We start from the raw sequence: 17,489 nt of genomic DNA on the forward strand, positions 1-17,489 counted from the left end.
CACTGAAGAAGGCTTTCTTATCTCTTCTTGCTATTCTTTGGAACTCTGCATTCTGATGTTTATATCTTTCCTTTTCTCCCTTGCTTTTCTCTTCCCTTCTTTTCACAGCTATTTGTAAAGCCTCCCCAGACAGCCATTATGTATACATGAACTTTCAACATGTCCACAGATGAATTACAGTTGAATACAAAGGTAAATTTTTTTTAATTTTATTTTATTTTTAAACTTTAAAATATTGTATTAGTTTTGCCAAATATCGAAATGAATTTGCCACAGGTATACCCACGTTCCCCATTTTTAAATCCATACTTTCCTATATACCAGAAACAAATCTGAAAAAAAAAAGTTTACTTAAAAATAGCATTCACTAGAGCATAAAATATAAAATATCTAGAATAAATGTAACAAATGACATGCACAGCCTCTATTAAGAAAACTATGAATATTTCTGAGAGAATTTGAGAAGTGCTATATTGATAAATGATGTTAATACCTTAAAAGGCTAAATTTTGTAAAATTCTCTCCAAAATGTTCTGTAAATTGAATGCAGTCACAAAATCTCAACAGGTCTCTTTGTGGAGCTTGACAAGCTAATTCTTCTTTTTTTTATTATTATTTTTTTTTAATGTTAAATTATTTAACTTTACAATATTGTATTGGTTTTGCCATATATCAAAATGAATCCGCCACAGGTATACCTGTGTTCCTCATCCTGAACCTTCCTCCCTCCTCCCTCCCCATACCATCCCTCTGGGTTGTCCCAGTGCACCAGCCCCAAGCATCCAGTATCGTGCATCGAACCTGGACTGGTGATTCATTTCATATATGATATTATACTTATTTAAATGCCATTCTCCCAATTCATCCCACCCTCTCCCTTTCCCACAGAGTCCAAAAGACTGTTCTATACATCAGTGTCTCTTTTGCTGTCTTGTATACAGGGTTATTGTTAGCATCTTTCTAAATTCCATATATATGCGTTAGTATACTGTATTGGTGTTTTTCTTTCTGGCTTACTTCACTCTGTATAATAGGCTCCAGTTTCATCCACCTCATTAGAACTGATTCAAATATATTCTTTTTAATGGCTGAGTAATACTCCATTGTGTATATGTACCACAGCTTTCTTATCCATTCATCTGCTGATGGACATCTAGGTTGCTTCCATGTCCTGGCTATTATAAACAGTGCTGCGATGAACATTGGGGTACATGTGTCTCTTTCAATTCTGGTTTCCTTAGTGTGTATGCCCAGCAGTGGGATTGCTAGATCATAAGGCAGTTCTATTTCCAGTCTTTTAAGGAATCTCCACACTGTTCTCCATAGTGGCTGTACTAGTTTGCATTCCCACCAATAGTGTAAGAGGGCTCCCTTTTCTCCACACCCTCTCCAGCATTTATTGGACAAGCTAATTCTAAAATGTATGTGATGTATGCATGCAGCAGAATATAATTCAGCCTTTAAAAAAGAAGGAAAACTGCCATATTTGACAGCATGGATGAACCTGGAGAGCATTATTATGCTAAGTACTAAAGAGGTCACAGATGAATACTGCATGATTCCACTTGTATAAGACATCTGTAAAAGCTACCTTCATAGAAGCAGAGAGGGTGATTGGTAGGGACTTGAGGGGAGATGGAGAGCTGCTTTTCAGTGGGTGTGAAGATTTAGTCATGCAAGATGAGGAAGTGCTAGAGATCTGCTGCCATCATAATGCCTGCAGTTTACTGCATTGTACACTTTGTTGTTGGACTCTGTGCCACCGTGGACTGTAGCCTACCAGGCTCCTCTGTATGGGATTTCCCAGGCAGGAATACTGGAGTGGGTTGCCATTTCCTTCTCCAGGGGATCTTGTACACTGAAAAATTTGTTAAAGGATAGACAATCATGTTAAATGTTCCTTTCACAATAAAACCAATACAATGAAATAAAACTGATATTAATGAAAATTGTTCCTTTATTTAGGCGCGTACTGCTTCGTGTTGATCCACCACTCGGCCCCTGGTGAAAGGACTGCTCACTACCTAGTACCTTCTTCTACTCCTCACCCTCTAGCTTTCCAACAGGACATTCTGAACGGTCGTTCCTTCCAACCACGACAGCTACAACCACCGTTTCCCTTTAGTTTGACAGAGAAGCGAGAGCTAGAGAGAGAAGGGAGGTTTATGATCTCTAATAATTAATGAAAACAATAAAAATGGAATATTTTGCATTGAAGATAATAATGGCTATTTATGAGTGAGAAGATTATAAGTGATTTTTTCATTTTTCATTTTTTCATTGGTGTTGTATGATTTTTTACAATAACGTATTTGACCAAAAAGAGCAAATAAGAAGTCCTAGTTTTTGTAGGCGAAAAGATAATGATTTTATTTTGGTCGTATTAAATGGGATAGTGAAGTTATCTTCTCCGGTAACTCTTGTACATCCCTAGTATTGATGCCTGTCAGGGTATATAAGAAATCTGAAACTCTGCTGTGCTAAACAATAGACTAAATAGGGAACAAAAATCAATATAAAGAATGTTTATAATCTACATCAGAACTACTCTAAAACCTTTCTCTGATCTTTCTGTGGTCTGATTATTTTAATTAGCCATTAAGTGCTTAGATTAGCATACATATTTTTATTTCTAGGTAATGGAAATATACAAACAAGTTCACGGAGAACTTCTAGAAGCCATAGACAATCTTGAAAAAGCCAAACTCAGAGTTAAACAAAACAGAGTAGAAATGGAAAGGGATATTCGTGATGATGAAATAAGCATGGCTGCCTACAAGTAAGTATTTTCCACAAATGTTTTTTATGGCATTTAAAATGAAAATATTAATTAAAAATGTGATATATATTCCTGTATAAGAAATTCAGATAAAGAGAAAGGAAATTATCCAAATTTCCACATCTGTCTTATTACCAAGTTAATATATAAATTAAAATACATGTCTTTTACATATGTTAAACTACGTGTGTATGAATTCCTAAAGCAGTATTTTTCTCTGTCATTTTAAAGCTCTTCATACATATTGCCAAATTGCCTATGGATATGCTATAATAATATATATCCCTGCTAACAATGTAAAAGAGTTACTATTTGAAAAGTATTCCAGAATGGGATAGTATAAGAATAAATTATATAGCCTTGTGTTAATTATAAACATAGCATCTCATTAATTAACTCATATTTATTTGCTTTCTAATAGCCTGGAATATTTTAAATGAACATAGATTAATTATATTTTGTGTATTATTGACTTTTTATTACATTCCTAATGTATTTGAATTTTACGACATCCATCTAGTTCTTAGTTTGGTTTAAAATTATTTATGTTTCTGTGTGATATAAAAGTCTTTATTTATTCAAACTTACAAATCATTTAGTATAGAAAAAGTCACATTCATTATGGAGCTAGAGTCAAATAAATGTTAGTAAAATAAAGAACAAATATTTATACATTATCCTGTGATCTGGATAACATGCATTTATTAAGATGTTTATATTTTCTCATATCTGATGTCTGTTTCAATATATGCTTACTTGTGTATCTTTTGCTATTTTGTTCATTGTTTTGGGATTGTTTTCATAGATTTTTTTGTCCCTTTATTCTTACCTTGTTCTCTTATAATTGATGACTATCTTTAGTGTTATGTTTGGATTTCTTTTTGCTTTTTTATGTTTCTAACCATCATAAATTTTGGTTTGTGGTTTCCCTGGGCATTTTCTATAGCCATCTATATCTTTATACTTGACTCTTAAAAGTTGCTGATCCCTTACTTCCAAATGCTTGTAAAGAAATCTGCATATGCTCTCCCACCTCACAGTTACTGTTTTTGGTATCATATTTTCCATCTAATTATTTTGTATGTTCCTTAGCTATTGATTGTGAATGTATTTTGTTATACTGCTTTTAACATTTCTAGTAACTTGTGTGTAGATGATTTCTACCTTTACTGTATGATTGCACTTAATGGGAAATAGATGGGGAAACAGTGTCAGACTTTATTTTTGGGGGGGCTCCAAAATCACTGCAGATGGTGACTGCAGCCATGAAATTAAAAGACGCTTACTCCTTGGAAGAAAAGTTATGACCAACCTAGATAACATATTCAAAAGCAGAGACATTACTTTGCCAACAAAGTTTCATCTAGTCAAGGCTATGGTTTTTCCTGTGGTCATGTATGGATGTGAGAAGTGTGAATAAGGCTGAGCTCCGAAGAATTGATGCTTTTGAATTGTGGTGTTGGAGAGGACTCTTGAGAGTCCCTTGGACTGCAAGGAGATCCAACTAGTCCATTCTGAAGGAGATCATCCCTGGGATTTCTTTGGAAGGAATGATGCTAAAGCTGAAACTCCAGTACTTGGCCACCTCATGCGAAGAGTTGACTCATTGGAAAAGACTCTGATGCTGGGAGGGATTGGGGGCAGGAAGAGAAGGGGACGACAGAGGATGAGATGGCTGGATGGCATCACTGACTTGATGGATGTGAGTCTGGGTGAACTCAGGGAGTTGGTGATGGACAGGGAGGCCTGGCGTGCTGCGATTCATGGGGTCACAAAGTCGGACACGACTGAGCTACTGAACTGAACTGAATTCCCTTTTTCATTTTGTAATTTTTATGTATTTAATTGTGGCCTTTTCTTTTTTGCTTAGAAAAGTTACTTTTACATTTCTTTCAAGGCTGGTTTGTGATACTGAACTCTTTTAGGCTTGGTTTTCTATCTGTTCATCCAATCTGAATGAGAGCCTTGCTCAGTATTTTTTATTGTAGTTTTTTCTTTCATCACTTTAAATATATCATGCCACTCCTTCTGGCCTGTGAAGTTTCTATTGAAAAGTCACCTGATAGCCTTATGGGAGTTGCCTTATATGTTATTTGTTGCTTTTCCCTTGTTGCTTTTTAATATTTTCTCTATATGGGCTTCCTAGATGGCTCAGTGGTAAAGAATTCCCTTGACAATGCAGGAGGCATGGGATCGATCTCTGGGTTGTGGAGATCTCCTGGAGAAGGAAATGACAACCTACTCAAGTATTCTTGCCTGTAAAAATTCCATGGACAGAGGAGCCTGGCAAACTATAGCCCATGGGGTCATAAAAGAATCAGACATAATTTAGTGATTAAATAACAACTTGATCTTAAATTTTTACAGTTTTAATTACAGTGTGTCTCGGTGTGTTTCTTTTTGAGTTAATCCTGTTTGGTACTTTCTTTGATTCCTGGAGTTGGATGTCTGTTTCGTTTTTCATGGTTGGGAGGTTTTCAGCTATTATTTATTCAAATATGTTCTTAGCATCTTTCTCTTTTCTCCTTCCAGAACACCTATAATGTGAATATTAGTGCACTTGGTATTGTTTCAGAGGTCTATAAAATTGTTCTCATTTCTTCTCATTCTTTTTTTCTTTTTTCTGTTCACCGCCAGTGATTTCCACTCCTTTGTATTCTAGCTCACTGACCCACACCTCTGTATCATTTAGACATTTATTGATTCATTCTGGTATATTTTGCATTTCCATTTATGTATTTTTCATCTCAGTTTGGTTGTGCTTTAGATTTTCTCTCTTTTCAAAACTTCTAACTTCTTGCTCTGTATATCCATTCTTCTTCCAAGTTTTTTGACCATCTTTACAGTCACTACTTTTAACTCCTTCTGAGATAGATTGCCTAGCTCCACTTCACTTAGTTCTTCAATTGGGATTTTATCTTGTTCCATGTTTGGAATATATTCTTCTGTCTCCTCATTTTCCCTAAATTGCTGTTTGTTTGTTTTTCTGTGTATCTGGTAGGTTGGTTACATTTCCTGACTTTGTAGAAGTGACCTTTTGTGTATGTCTTATGCATCCCAGTAGCACACTCCCCTCTCATCACCCAAACTAAGTGCTCTAGGGGATTTCCCTATGAAGGGTGGGTCCTTCTGCTGTGGTGGGCTGCTTGTTTTGGGCACTCTGATAAGCTTTTTTGGGCCCCTCTCTGATGGGTTGGCAAGTTCTGCCTTGTGTGGAGGGTGATGACTGCTAGTTGCTGAGACTGGGTCATGAGGTCACTGACTATGGAAACTCAGGGATTCCTGGGGCTAGTGCATGTTCACTGGTGGGCAGAATCACAGTCCAAAAGTTGTTCTCTGGTTGTTGCCTGCCCACAGGTGGGTGGAGCCAGGTCTTGGGCTTAGTTCCAGCCTACCAATGGGCAGAGCTAGATTGTGGAGTCTGGTTGCAGGATCCAGGGATCACAGAGCTGGTGTTAGATCACTGGTGGAAGCAGTGGTGACTGACACAGTTGAGCATGGGGCCTAGGGTATCCTCAAGCTTGTGTTGGTCTCCTAATAGGCAGGGCCAGGGTCCAGTTGGTTCCAGGACAAGTTTTGGGCTGCTGATGGGCAGGCTAGGTCTACATGATGCTGGGTCTTGACTTGCTTGAGTCTGATGTCTACTCTGTGGTGAATGAGGCTGGTCCAGAGGCTAGAGCAGGCTCCTTGGAGGGCAGGACCAGGGCCCTGGGGATTCTGGGACTTGTGTCTGTCCACTAGTGTTAGAGTTGGGTCCTAGGCCTTCTGGAAGGCAGAGCCATTTCCAGAGGTGGCTGAGGGCTCAGGGGTCTTAGGCGGCTATCTCCTGATGGATGAAACTGTGTCCCTGACCAGTTAGATGATTGTCCTGAACTGTCTCAGGATTCCACAATGGTAGTTGCTAGTACCAGTGTCCACATGGTAGATGGAGCTCTCCAAATTGCTGCCATCCCTGTCTTTGCTCCTAGGGTGGGCTGCAGTTGCCTCCTGCTCCTCTGTGAGTCTCTCTAAGATTAGCATGTAGGTCTGGCCTAGGATCCTTTCAAATTACTGTTTATGCCCTGGATCCCACAGTGTGTGAGGTTTTGTGTGTGCCATTTAAGAGTGAAATCTGCATTTCTCTCAATTCTCTGGGACTCCCAAAGGTCAGCCCCCTCAGCCTTCCAAGCCAAATGCTCTGGGAAGTTCGTCTTCCTGGTGCAGGACTCCCAGGCTGAGGAGGTTGATGGGGGGCTCAGACCTGTTATTCTTTTAGGAGAATCTCTGAAATGTAATTATGCTCCAGTTTGTGGGACAGCCTCCCAGGAGTCTGATAACTGACTCTATCACTAGACTGCTCCTTCTACTCATCTCAGTGTGATTCCTTCTTTATGTCTCTAGTTGTAGAAGAAACTTTTTGGTAGGTCGGTCTTTTGCACTGATGGTCGTTCTGTAGATAGCTGTGATTTCGGTATGCTCACAAGAGGAGGTAACTCAGGGTCTTTCTACTCCATCATCCTGTCCTCTCTCAAAACATATTATATAATGAATGCAATCATTTTCATAACTCACCTGATTTGTTATATTTGCACTGTCATTCAGTTACATATGTTTTCCAATTTTCCGCTGATCTAGGAAAGCCATGTGCTGTGCTAAGTTGCTTCAGTCATGTCCAACTCTGTGCGACCCTATGGACTGCAGCCCACCAGGCTTCTGTGTCCATGGGATTCTGAAGGCAAGAGTACTGGTGTGGGTTGCCATGCCCTTCTCCAGGGGATCTTCCCCTCCTAGAGATGTTTTCTGATTTGCCACCAATATAGTAAAGCCTCAGCTGAGACAACTGGGGAGATTTGACTCTACCCTGTTTCTCCAGTCTGTTAGAAATATTCTCAGGATAATGGGAGAGGAGTAAGAGCAAGCAAGCACACTCAGACATGAACTTTGTAAGTCTCCGATTGCATCCTTTTTTGGTAACATTCAAATCACTACAGCAAGTCAAATGACTAAGGTCAAAGTCAGTTAGACAAACCTACAAAGTTATATGGCCAAGAAGTGGAGGCAGGAACTTCATTTGAGACTGTAATGCTCTCAATTTTCTATACTCTTTTTCTTAATTTACATATCTTGAAGCTGTTGATTATGTTTCTGTATCTCTCTCTTATTTTAATCATTTATCTATTTCTGTCTCTGTACATATACACTATACGTATAGTCAACATTTCATTAATCTGTTTGGCACAAACAGATGTTAGTGCATATTAATTACAAATGAAACATTCTACATCTTGTAACATTTTCTAAAATTTTTGCTTCTCAGTTTTGGATATAAAAATTAGCTGATGATGTTTATAGATAATATTTAAATAGGACCCAAAGGCATATTTTTATTAATTCCTTTACTTAATATTATTTATTGCACCATATAACTTACTTGTTAATTTTCTTCTCATTTAATCATATTTTCTAAAAATTCTGTTATAAGCATTAGTGAGTCGTAAATGATTTACTAAGTAAAATGTTAAAGATATGTTTAATTTCCCTTCACTATTTTTTTAGTTTGTTGAGAATGAGTAGACGTATAGAAACACAATTATATGTGCTATCAAATGCATAGATTTATGATTTTTATCTACATGTATATGTATATTCATTTATGTCACCATGCCTCAGGTTAAGATATAAAAAGTTTCCAGCATATAGAATTTTTTTTTTAATTTTCCTTCTCAGTTCATACTTTTCCCTGAAAGAGGTAAGTACCATTCTGACTTCTATCACCATGGTTAGTTTGGTCTGTTCTTGAATTCTGTATAAATGAAAAAAAGCATATATTCTTTTGTGTCTTGATTGCTCTACTTTATAGTAATTCTTTAAAGGTAAAATGATTCTTCCCATTTTATTCTTCTAAATTTATTTCTGATTTAGCAAATATGAGAATAATGAAATCTGAAGTATCAGTGGGGGCAACTTTTGCACTGAAAAATTCTTGAAAGGCTGAGGAGTCGATCACATTAGTTTTTAAGTAATAGAGATAACTAAGATAATATACTTAGTTCCTGCATTTCACGGGGCAGGGTGACTGCTCATTTCTTGCTCAGTCAAAATCTATAGTTTATTATCTGCACTGGGAAATGGATAATATTGAGAGAAGAAAAATTAACTTCAAATGAAGCAAATTGAACCACACATGTATGTTTTAAATGCTGAGACTCCTAACCACTCATTATTGATCTGGAAGATCAATAGAATTCTGATAGGAAACTTGTACTCTCCAGGTTTGAAAGGGTAAAGAAGAATCTTCTTGCTCATTTGTTTGTTGCTTTAATTTTGATTTCTGTTGTAAGATTATATCTTTCAGTTTAATTTGACTCTACTCCTAAAATTAGAGTTAGTGCATGAGAGGCTGGGCCAATTCAATCAGCACACCATATATTTATTGGTCACTAGCATTTATTCTCTTGTGAATTCTTGTTTATCTTATCTGCTCGTTTGTCTATTGGGTAATTTTTCCATTCCATTTTGCATTATAGAATTTTATCAAATGCAAATGATTTACTCTTTAATCTCTTATATGGGTTTCAGGTAAATCTACCACTCTATTATTTTGCTTATGGTTTCTTAAAAAAGTTAGGCTTACCTGTATAACTTGCTAATATTTTCTGCAAATGATATTTTTGTCATTTTCTCAGCATATTTTTTCATGCATTTCCTATTTTCTCATGCATTATTTTTTCATGCATTCACCGTATTAATTTCATGCACTATAAGACCATACTTTAAAGTGACTTTTATACTTGGGACTTGTTTTCTTCCTACCAGATAAGATAAAGGATTATGTAGTTTTACAGATCAACACTGGTCTTTTTTGTGAAACGTCGCCTAGGAACAAAAATCTCCTCAGCAATTACTTTTCCTTAAGTAAGCCCCTTGTTTTCCTGAACTGCAGTTTACTCCTTTTTGCTACTGTGACTGTCAGGGAGACAAGACAGTAAACAGAGGTTTATATATTTTTTAAATTTTTTAAAGATTTTTTTAATGTGTACCATTTTCCCCCATACTTATTTATTTTGAATTGAAGGAAAATTGCTTCATAATATTGTGTTGGCCTCTGTCACACATGAGTCAACCACAGGTATCCATGTGTTCCTCCCTCTTTACCTCCCTCCCACCTCCCACCCCTTCCCACCACTCTTGATACGGACTATTTTAAAAGTTTTACTGAATTTGATACAATATTGTTCCTGTTTTATGGTTTTGTTCTTTGGCTGTGAGGCATGTAGGATATTAGCTCCCTGACCAGGGATCAAACCCGCACCCTATTGCACTGGAAGAAGAAGTCTTAACCACTGGACTGTCTAGGAAGTCCCAGAGCTTTAATAATGTATGGTCTGTCCACTTTTACAGCTTCTTCTCTTCTCTTCTTTTTTTCTGCTTTTTAATTTTTATTTTATTTTTTTAGCTTTACAATTTTTCTGCTTTTTTAAAATTGCCTTTCCATCCCCATACTATCCAGGCTCTGAATCAAAGGTGCTTCCTAGGTCTCTCACTTGAAATCAAATCAACTGGTAGCTTATTTTAAAAATTTACAAATCATTCACTTTTTTTTCAGGTTTTTACATCAGAAACATAAATTTTTTTTTCCTCCCTATTTACTCCTTCATATCTAAGTAGTACTTTTCAGGAGCTCTTTTGGGTTGAAAAGCCTTTAGGAATAGATAAATTCCATTGATCTATATTGTTAAGTCAGGAGCAAATTCAAATATAATTTAAAATATAGTTTCCCCTTCAATGTGGATAAAGTCAACTGTGTTTTTTCTCTTAGGAAAGAGATAGATAAACTTAGCAATCTGTTCAATTTCTACTGTACATCAATACAAGATATTAATATTAATATTGAGGAGAATGAAGAGGCAGTGACCGAAGTATTGAGAGAAACAAAGTCATCAAAAAATGAATTAACTGCTTTAGAAAAAACTGTAAGTTTTCATAATTAACATTTAAAAAAATACTGACATTAGCTTTGTACTATGGCTACTTGAACTTGTAATTTAGAGTATTTATTTATATATTAATATTGAACCACCTATGTCACTAAGGGGCTTCCTTATTGTTTTTTGTGTATCTCTCTTTCTATTCTCTTTTTGTTTCCTCTGATTAACATCTTTATCTCAATACTTAATGTTTACATTAATAAACTTGTATAATGAGTTTTGATTATCTATTATGATGAATCCCCTAATCTTATATTTCCTTTTGAGTTTTAGGTTATTTTTTTTTATTAGAGTTATAATTGGAATCACATTCACTTATGGATTATATGATGGGGATATGAAATCTGTATGATGGGATCCTTAAACATAAACATGATCTATCTCTCCATTTATTTGGGTAGTTTTACTAAACTGGACCTTAACCAATTTCTTGGAACTTTGTCAAAGGCAAACTCTGTCTGTGATCATTCTTAGACAAATTAAACCTTCTGTCTCCACTAAATATTAAGTTGATTTTTAATGTAAATACTTTTTTAAAATACAGGTAGTACAGGCAGTATGTATTATTTATATTTCCTTAAGACTGATTTGTTTAATACTATATAGGTAACTTGCATAAATTTTTGGTTTTGGAAAAATGTTTTCTCTGATAGTAGAGTGCAATTCTAAATAGGTTTATTTTGTAAATTGTGATAGTTGTGTTATTTAACTGTTTTATATCTCTGATTTATTTTTTGACTAATGTATCAATTGTTGTGAAAGCTATATTAAAATATATCTCAGTATGATAGTGTATTTCTTTATTATTTCTTAATTATTTTGCCTTATATAATTTGAAACCATATATTTAGATGAAACTCACTTTAGAATGTTTAAAGTTGATTTTTTTCTTAAGATGTATTTTATTTACATGTTTTCGGGCTACTAATTGCTAGAATTTTTGGAACACATATTGCATTTACTGGATGTGAAGCATAATCAATATCATTAGATTCTTAATGAACAGTTTAAGGGCCATATGATCTTTTCCTGACATATATTCTATTTTTCATGTTATGTCCATATTATTTAATAATTGGAAGGAATGATGCTAAAGCTGAAACTCCAGTACTTTGGCCACCTCATGCGAAGAGTTGACTCATTGGAAAAGACTCTGATGCTGGGAGGGATTGGGGGCAGGAGGAGAAGGGGACAACAGAGGATGAGATGGCTGGATGGCATCACAGACTTGATGGATGTGAGTCTGAGTGAACTCTGGGAGTTGGTGATGGACAGGGAGGCCTGGCGTGCTGTGATTCATGGGGTCACAAAGAGTTGGACACAACTGAACGACTGAACTGAACTGAACTGAACTGATGTTAGGATAATTTCTCATTAATTTAAACAATAAATGTTTGATAATATTCCAAGTTTAACACACAGCTCTTTCTGTTTATCAGACATCTCTGATTTGGCACTGTTTTGTTTCTTGTTACTAAAGTATATCTTCTATAAGCTTCTTTAGTGAGTCAGAGTTGAAATTCTCAGAATTTTCTTTCTCTGAAAAGTTCGTATTTTGTTCTTATTTATGCAGTGTACGGAATATGCACCTGAATTAAGATTGGAGTGATTTACACCACTGCATAGGCAATGTAGAATAATCCAGAAATAAGCAAGCCTGAAAACACTGAAACACACTGGACTGAAGTGTCAGAAGGGATGAGATGGGATAAGGGAGTTGGAAGAAACTGATCTAAAATAGGTAGATTTAGATCCACCCTGTGAACTCGTGGGCTGCAGCACACTAGGCTTCCCTGTCCTTCACTATCTCCCAAGTTTGCTCAAACTCACATCCATTGAGTTGGTGATGCCATCAACCAACCTCATTCTCTGTTGCCCTGTTTTCATCCTGCCCTCAATCTTTCCCAGTTATCAGGGTCTTTTCCAGTGAGTCAGCTCTTCCCATTAGGTGGCCAAAGTATTGGAGATGAAGCATCAATCCTTCCATGGAATTTTCCAGGGAATTCCCAATATTCCAGGGAATATTCAGGATTGATTTCCTTTAGGATTGACTGGGGAGAAGGCAATGGCAACCCATTCCAGTACTCTTGCCTGGCAAATCCCATGGAAGGAGGAGCCTCATAGGCTGCAGTCCATGGGGTCGCTAGGAGTCAGACATGACTGAGCGACTTCACTTTGACTTTTAACTTTCATGCACTGGAGAAGGAAATGGCAACCCACTCCAGTGTTCTTGCCTGGAGAATCCCAGGGATGGGGGAGCCTGGTGGGCTGCCGTCTCTCGGGTCGCACAGAGTTGGACACGACTGAAGTGACTTAGCAGCAGCAGCAGCAGCAGGATTGACTGGTTTGATCTCCTTGCTGTCCAAGGGGCTCTCAAGAGTCTTCTCCAGTACCCTAGTTTGAACGCATCAATTATTCAGTGCTCAGCCTTCTTTATGGTCCAACTCTCATATCCATGCATGATTACTGCAAAAATCATGGCTTTGACTATATGGATCTTTGTTGACAAAGTGGTATCATGGGATTTTTAATACACTGTCTTGGTTTGTCATAGTTTTTCTTCCAAGGAGCAAGCATCTTTTAATTTCATGACTGCAGTTACTGTCCACAGTGATTTTGGAGCCAAGAAAATGAAATCTGTCACTGTTTCTACTTTTTACCCATCTATTTGCCAAGGGGCTCTCAAGAGTCTTCTCCAACACCACAGTTCAAAAGCATCAATTCTTCACTGCTCAGCTTTCTTTATAGTTCAGCTCTCACATCCATACATGACTGCTGGAAAAACCATAGCCTTGACTAGACAGAGCTTTGTTGACAAAGTAATGTCTCTGCTTTTTAATATATTGTCTAGGTTGGTTGTAGCTTTTCTTTCAAGGAGCAAGCATCTTTTAATTTCATGGCTGCAGTCACCATCTGCAGTGATTTTGGAGCCCAAGAGAATAAAGTCTGTCACTGTTTCCATTGTTTCCCCATCTACTTGCCACGAAGTGATGGGACCGGATGCCATGATCTTAGTTTTTTGAATACTGAGTTTTAAGCCAAATTTTTCAGTCTCCTTTTCACCTTCATCAAGAGGCTCTTTAGTTTCTCTTCACTTTCTGCCACTAGGGTGGCGACATCTGCATATCTGAGGTTATCGATGTTTCTTCTGGCAATCTTGATTCCTAACTGAGATTCATCCAGCCCTGCATTTCACATGATGTACTCTGCATATAAGTTAAGTAAGCAGAGTGATAATATACAGCCTTGACATATTCCTTCCCGATTTTGAACCAGTTCGTTGTTCATATCCAGTTCTAACTTTACTTCTTGACCTGAATACAGATTTCTAAGGAGGCAGGTGAAGTGTCAATGTTTAACTCTTCTCATCCTTTCAATCCTACTGCTGTCTGACTGAATCCTCTCATTTTAAACTTCAATATGAAAGGAGACAAATTCTTGGAAATTGAGGGAAAATCACTTTAACTTGTGAGTCTAGATAACACTTGATGAGGTGGAATGTAGTAGAGTGCAGACATTGAAATAAAGTATAGTGTTGTCAAATAGTTATGAGCTCAGTTTTCTAATCGGAGAAGGCAATGGCACCCCACTCCAGTACTCTTGCCTGGAAAATCCCATGGATGGAGGAGCCTGGTAGGCTGTGTAGTTCATGGGGTCGCTAAGAGTCAGACACGACTGAGCGACTTCCTTTTCACTTTTCACTTTCATGCACTGGAGAAGGAAATGGCAACCCACTCCAGTGTTCTTGCCTGGAGAATCCCAGGGATGGGGGAGCCTGGTGGGCTGCCATCTACGGGGTCGCACAGAGTCGGACACGACTGAAGCGACTTAGCAGCAGCAGCAGCAGTCTTCTAATCATGTTGAAATTTATCATTTATAAAAATGTCACTGTTAGTAAAATATTGTCAAAGGGGAAATTTATTCACTAAACCTAAAATAACCTTTTTTTTTTTTTGATCATTTCTAAAAATGGCATGTCTGGTCCTTCATAACATAACATTATTTTGATGAGATATTATGAATGTATTTACAAGGTTAGTAATGTTTTTCAATTATAGAAATCATTTGTGAACTATCATATTTTATAGAGATGATGAGAGCATGATGAAGTTTAGATATATTTTTTCTGTGTTTGGCTTATTATAAAAAACCTTTGAGCTGTATTTTCAAAGTGGGCATATTAAACACTCAGTTAAAAGCAATGTTGTGCATCATTTCCAGGCATTGTTTTTTGGTATGCAATCGGTACTTTTAGTTCTGGAGGAAAAGAAAAGATTTTTGCTGCCTAATTGCACATACAACCTAACTGATCTTTTAAAATTTCAGGGCATATCATGCTTTCAATTTAGAATCTTTGCTTCATTAATGTACACTTTTCTGTATTTGTATTGTCACTGTATCTAGGAAAACAAATTTTTTCCTTCTCATTTCTACAAACAATAGCTTCTATAAAGTAGAAAACATTTAAAAATTGGTTAAGTACTTTAAAAAATTTGTCAAGATCAAATTCGTCTTAAATGTAAAAATAAAGCTGCTTTTCTATGATTTTTCCCAATGTTTTCTTTGAAGTCTAATTCTTCCATAGCTCAGGAATTTTTAAAAATATCATTATCTGCAATTCTTTGTTTCTTGTAGTATTAAAGAAACAGCCACCTACAGTTCATTTTATCCAGTCACTTGATAAAGTAATACAAAAATAACTTTCAAAGATACAGAAATTCTTTGTGATTTTCATATTTTATTGAACAATTATAGGTGTACAAAAATTTAATCTCTAATATACTTTACAGATAAAGGTTGTAAATAAGTGAATTACTTTTGTATATATGTGATATTTTTATATTTTTGGATATTGTCTTTTTAGTAGAAATTTAATATTTATTGATAAATTATTGATCTAGGGTACTATAAGTGTAAATCCAAATACCAAAAAATACCTATTACCGTATACCTTTTGATTAACATTTTATCTCAAAATCTTTCAAATTAAATAATTTTGTATTAAAAACAAGCCAGCAATTGCTATTGATGCTATTAATTTACTAAATAGGAAACCAGTCTAAAAAAGCTAAGTGGGATTTCCGTGACGGTCCAGGGGTGCGGGCCCTGCTCCCACTGCAGGGGACACGGGTTCTATCCCTAGAAAGTGAACTAAAATTCCTCATTTCATGTGGGGGACACGGGTTCTATCCCTAGAAAGTGAACTAAAATTCCTCATTTCATGTGGGGGACATGGGTTCTATCCCTAGAAAGTGAACTAAAATTCCTCATTTCATGTGGGGGACACGGGTTCTATCCCTAGAAAGTGAACTAAAATTCCTCATTTCATGTGGGGGACACGGGTTCTATCCCTAGAAAGTGAACTAAAATTCCTCATTTCATGTGGTAGGGCCAAAACATAAAAAGTAAAAAATGATTTTTAAAAAAGAGCTTTAAGAAGAAAAGCTGAGTGATTTTTCTCCAACAAAGTTGTGTTGCAGTGAAACTGCAATATAATTTTTATTATTGTTTTATTCTATAGTTTTTATGAATTATATGGGTAAAATGTGATAATGTGTAAAATTACAGATTGCTAGTTTTTTAGCCATAAGATTTTAATCTCTTTTTATTTTATTGTGTGGCATATGTGTAAAATATTAAGTAACAACATCTATGAATTTGGCTTTATTTCAATTTTTATTTTAGAGGAATGGTTCATGTTATCTAAATATTGATTTCAAACATATGCTTGCTATCATTTTAAAGATTTTAAAAGTATTCTTAGGTTATGAAATCTATCAGGAATAGATGATTACTTACACAGAATACTTTGTAAGCATCTGTGAAGATGATTTTAAATGGTTTCTCATTTGACCTATTGAAACAATGTATTATATTAAAATTAAACCATTTTAAAATTCCTGGGGTGAACTCTGCTTGGTTATGGTTTATTGTTCTTTTAATTTACTGCTGAGTTTGATTTGTAATTATTTTATTTAGGATTTTATATCCATATTCATAAATCAGTCTGTATTTCAGTGTTCTTAATTTGTGCTGTATTTGACAGATTTTCTTATCAGGATTATACTGGCTTTATAAATGAATTGTGAAGCTTTTCTTCCTTTCTTATTACCTGGAGAATTAATATAGATTTAAGTAAACTTTTTCTTAAAACTTTAATAGGACATCTTGGTGAAAAATGATCATTGTTTTTATTTTTTTCAATTGTTTGAATTATTGCTTTATTTTTATGGACAGTTGTTTTACTTTGTCATGATTAGTTTTTATTAGGATATATATTTCTCCTTGATATCTCTATAATTTTTGATGGACCTAGAAATAATCAAAGTGGATTAAAATTTTCAAATCTAATATAACATTATATAAAATGTTCTTTTATACTCATCTCTTATTTTTAATTATATGTGTATTTTTCACTTTCTAAATGAAATTGTTCAAATTTTTAAAAATTGAATTAAAAAGTAGAGATGACTCTTGGATTAGCAATTCTACAGTCTTCCAGCTTCTGAAATAGTAATGTATGTTTCTGTAGTTATAATTTTCTTTTTATTTCTTTAGGTTTATTCTCTTTATTTTTACTTTCCACCTCCCTATTTTGAATGCTTCATGTTTTATTTTTGAATCTTACCCTAAGCTACATTGCATTTCTTGTACTTTGCAAGAAAAGCCCTTGAAAGGATTTTCTGTGTTCATTGTTTCTATTTCTCTCCTTACATTCCCACTTTAGATGATTCCCAGTCAGG

General features: G+C 35.7%; 1 protein-coding gene across 1 annotated transcript in view; it reads left to right on the forward strand.

Moving 5' to 3' along the window:
- Window positions 1–17,489, forward strand: part of CCDC178 (coiled-coil domain containing 178) — a 417,287-nt gene that overhangs the window by 99,660 nt on the left and 300,138 nt on the right. Inside the window, exons 9-10 of the mRNA XM_070778765.1 lie at window positions 2,637–2,779; window positions 10,578–10,731. Coding sequence (XP_070634866.1) covers window positions 2,637–2,779; window positions 10,578–10,731 — 297 coding nt within the window. The remainder of the gene's footprint in view (window positions 1–2,636; window positions 2,780–10,577; window positions 10,732–17,489) is intronic.

Source organism: Bos indicus, chromosome 24 (assembly GCF_029378745.1).
Source record: "Bos indicus isolate NIAB-ARS_2022 breed Sahiwal x Tharparkar chromosome 24, NIAB-ARS_B.indTharparkar_mat_pri_1.0, whole genome shotgun sequence".
Classification (NCBI taxonomy): Eukaryota; Metazoa; Chordata; class Mammalia; order Artiodactyla; family Bovidae; genus Bos; species Bos indicus.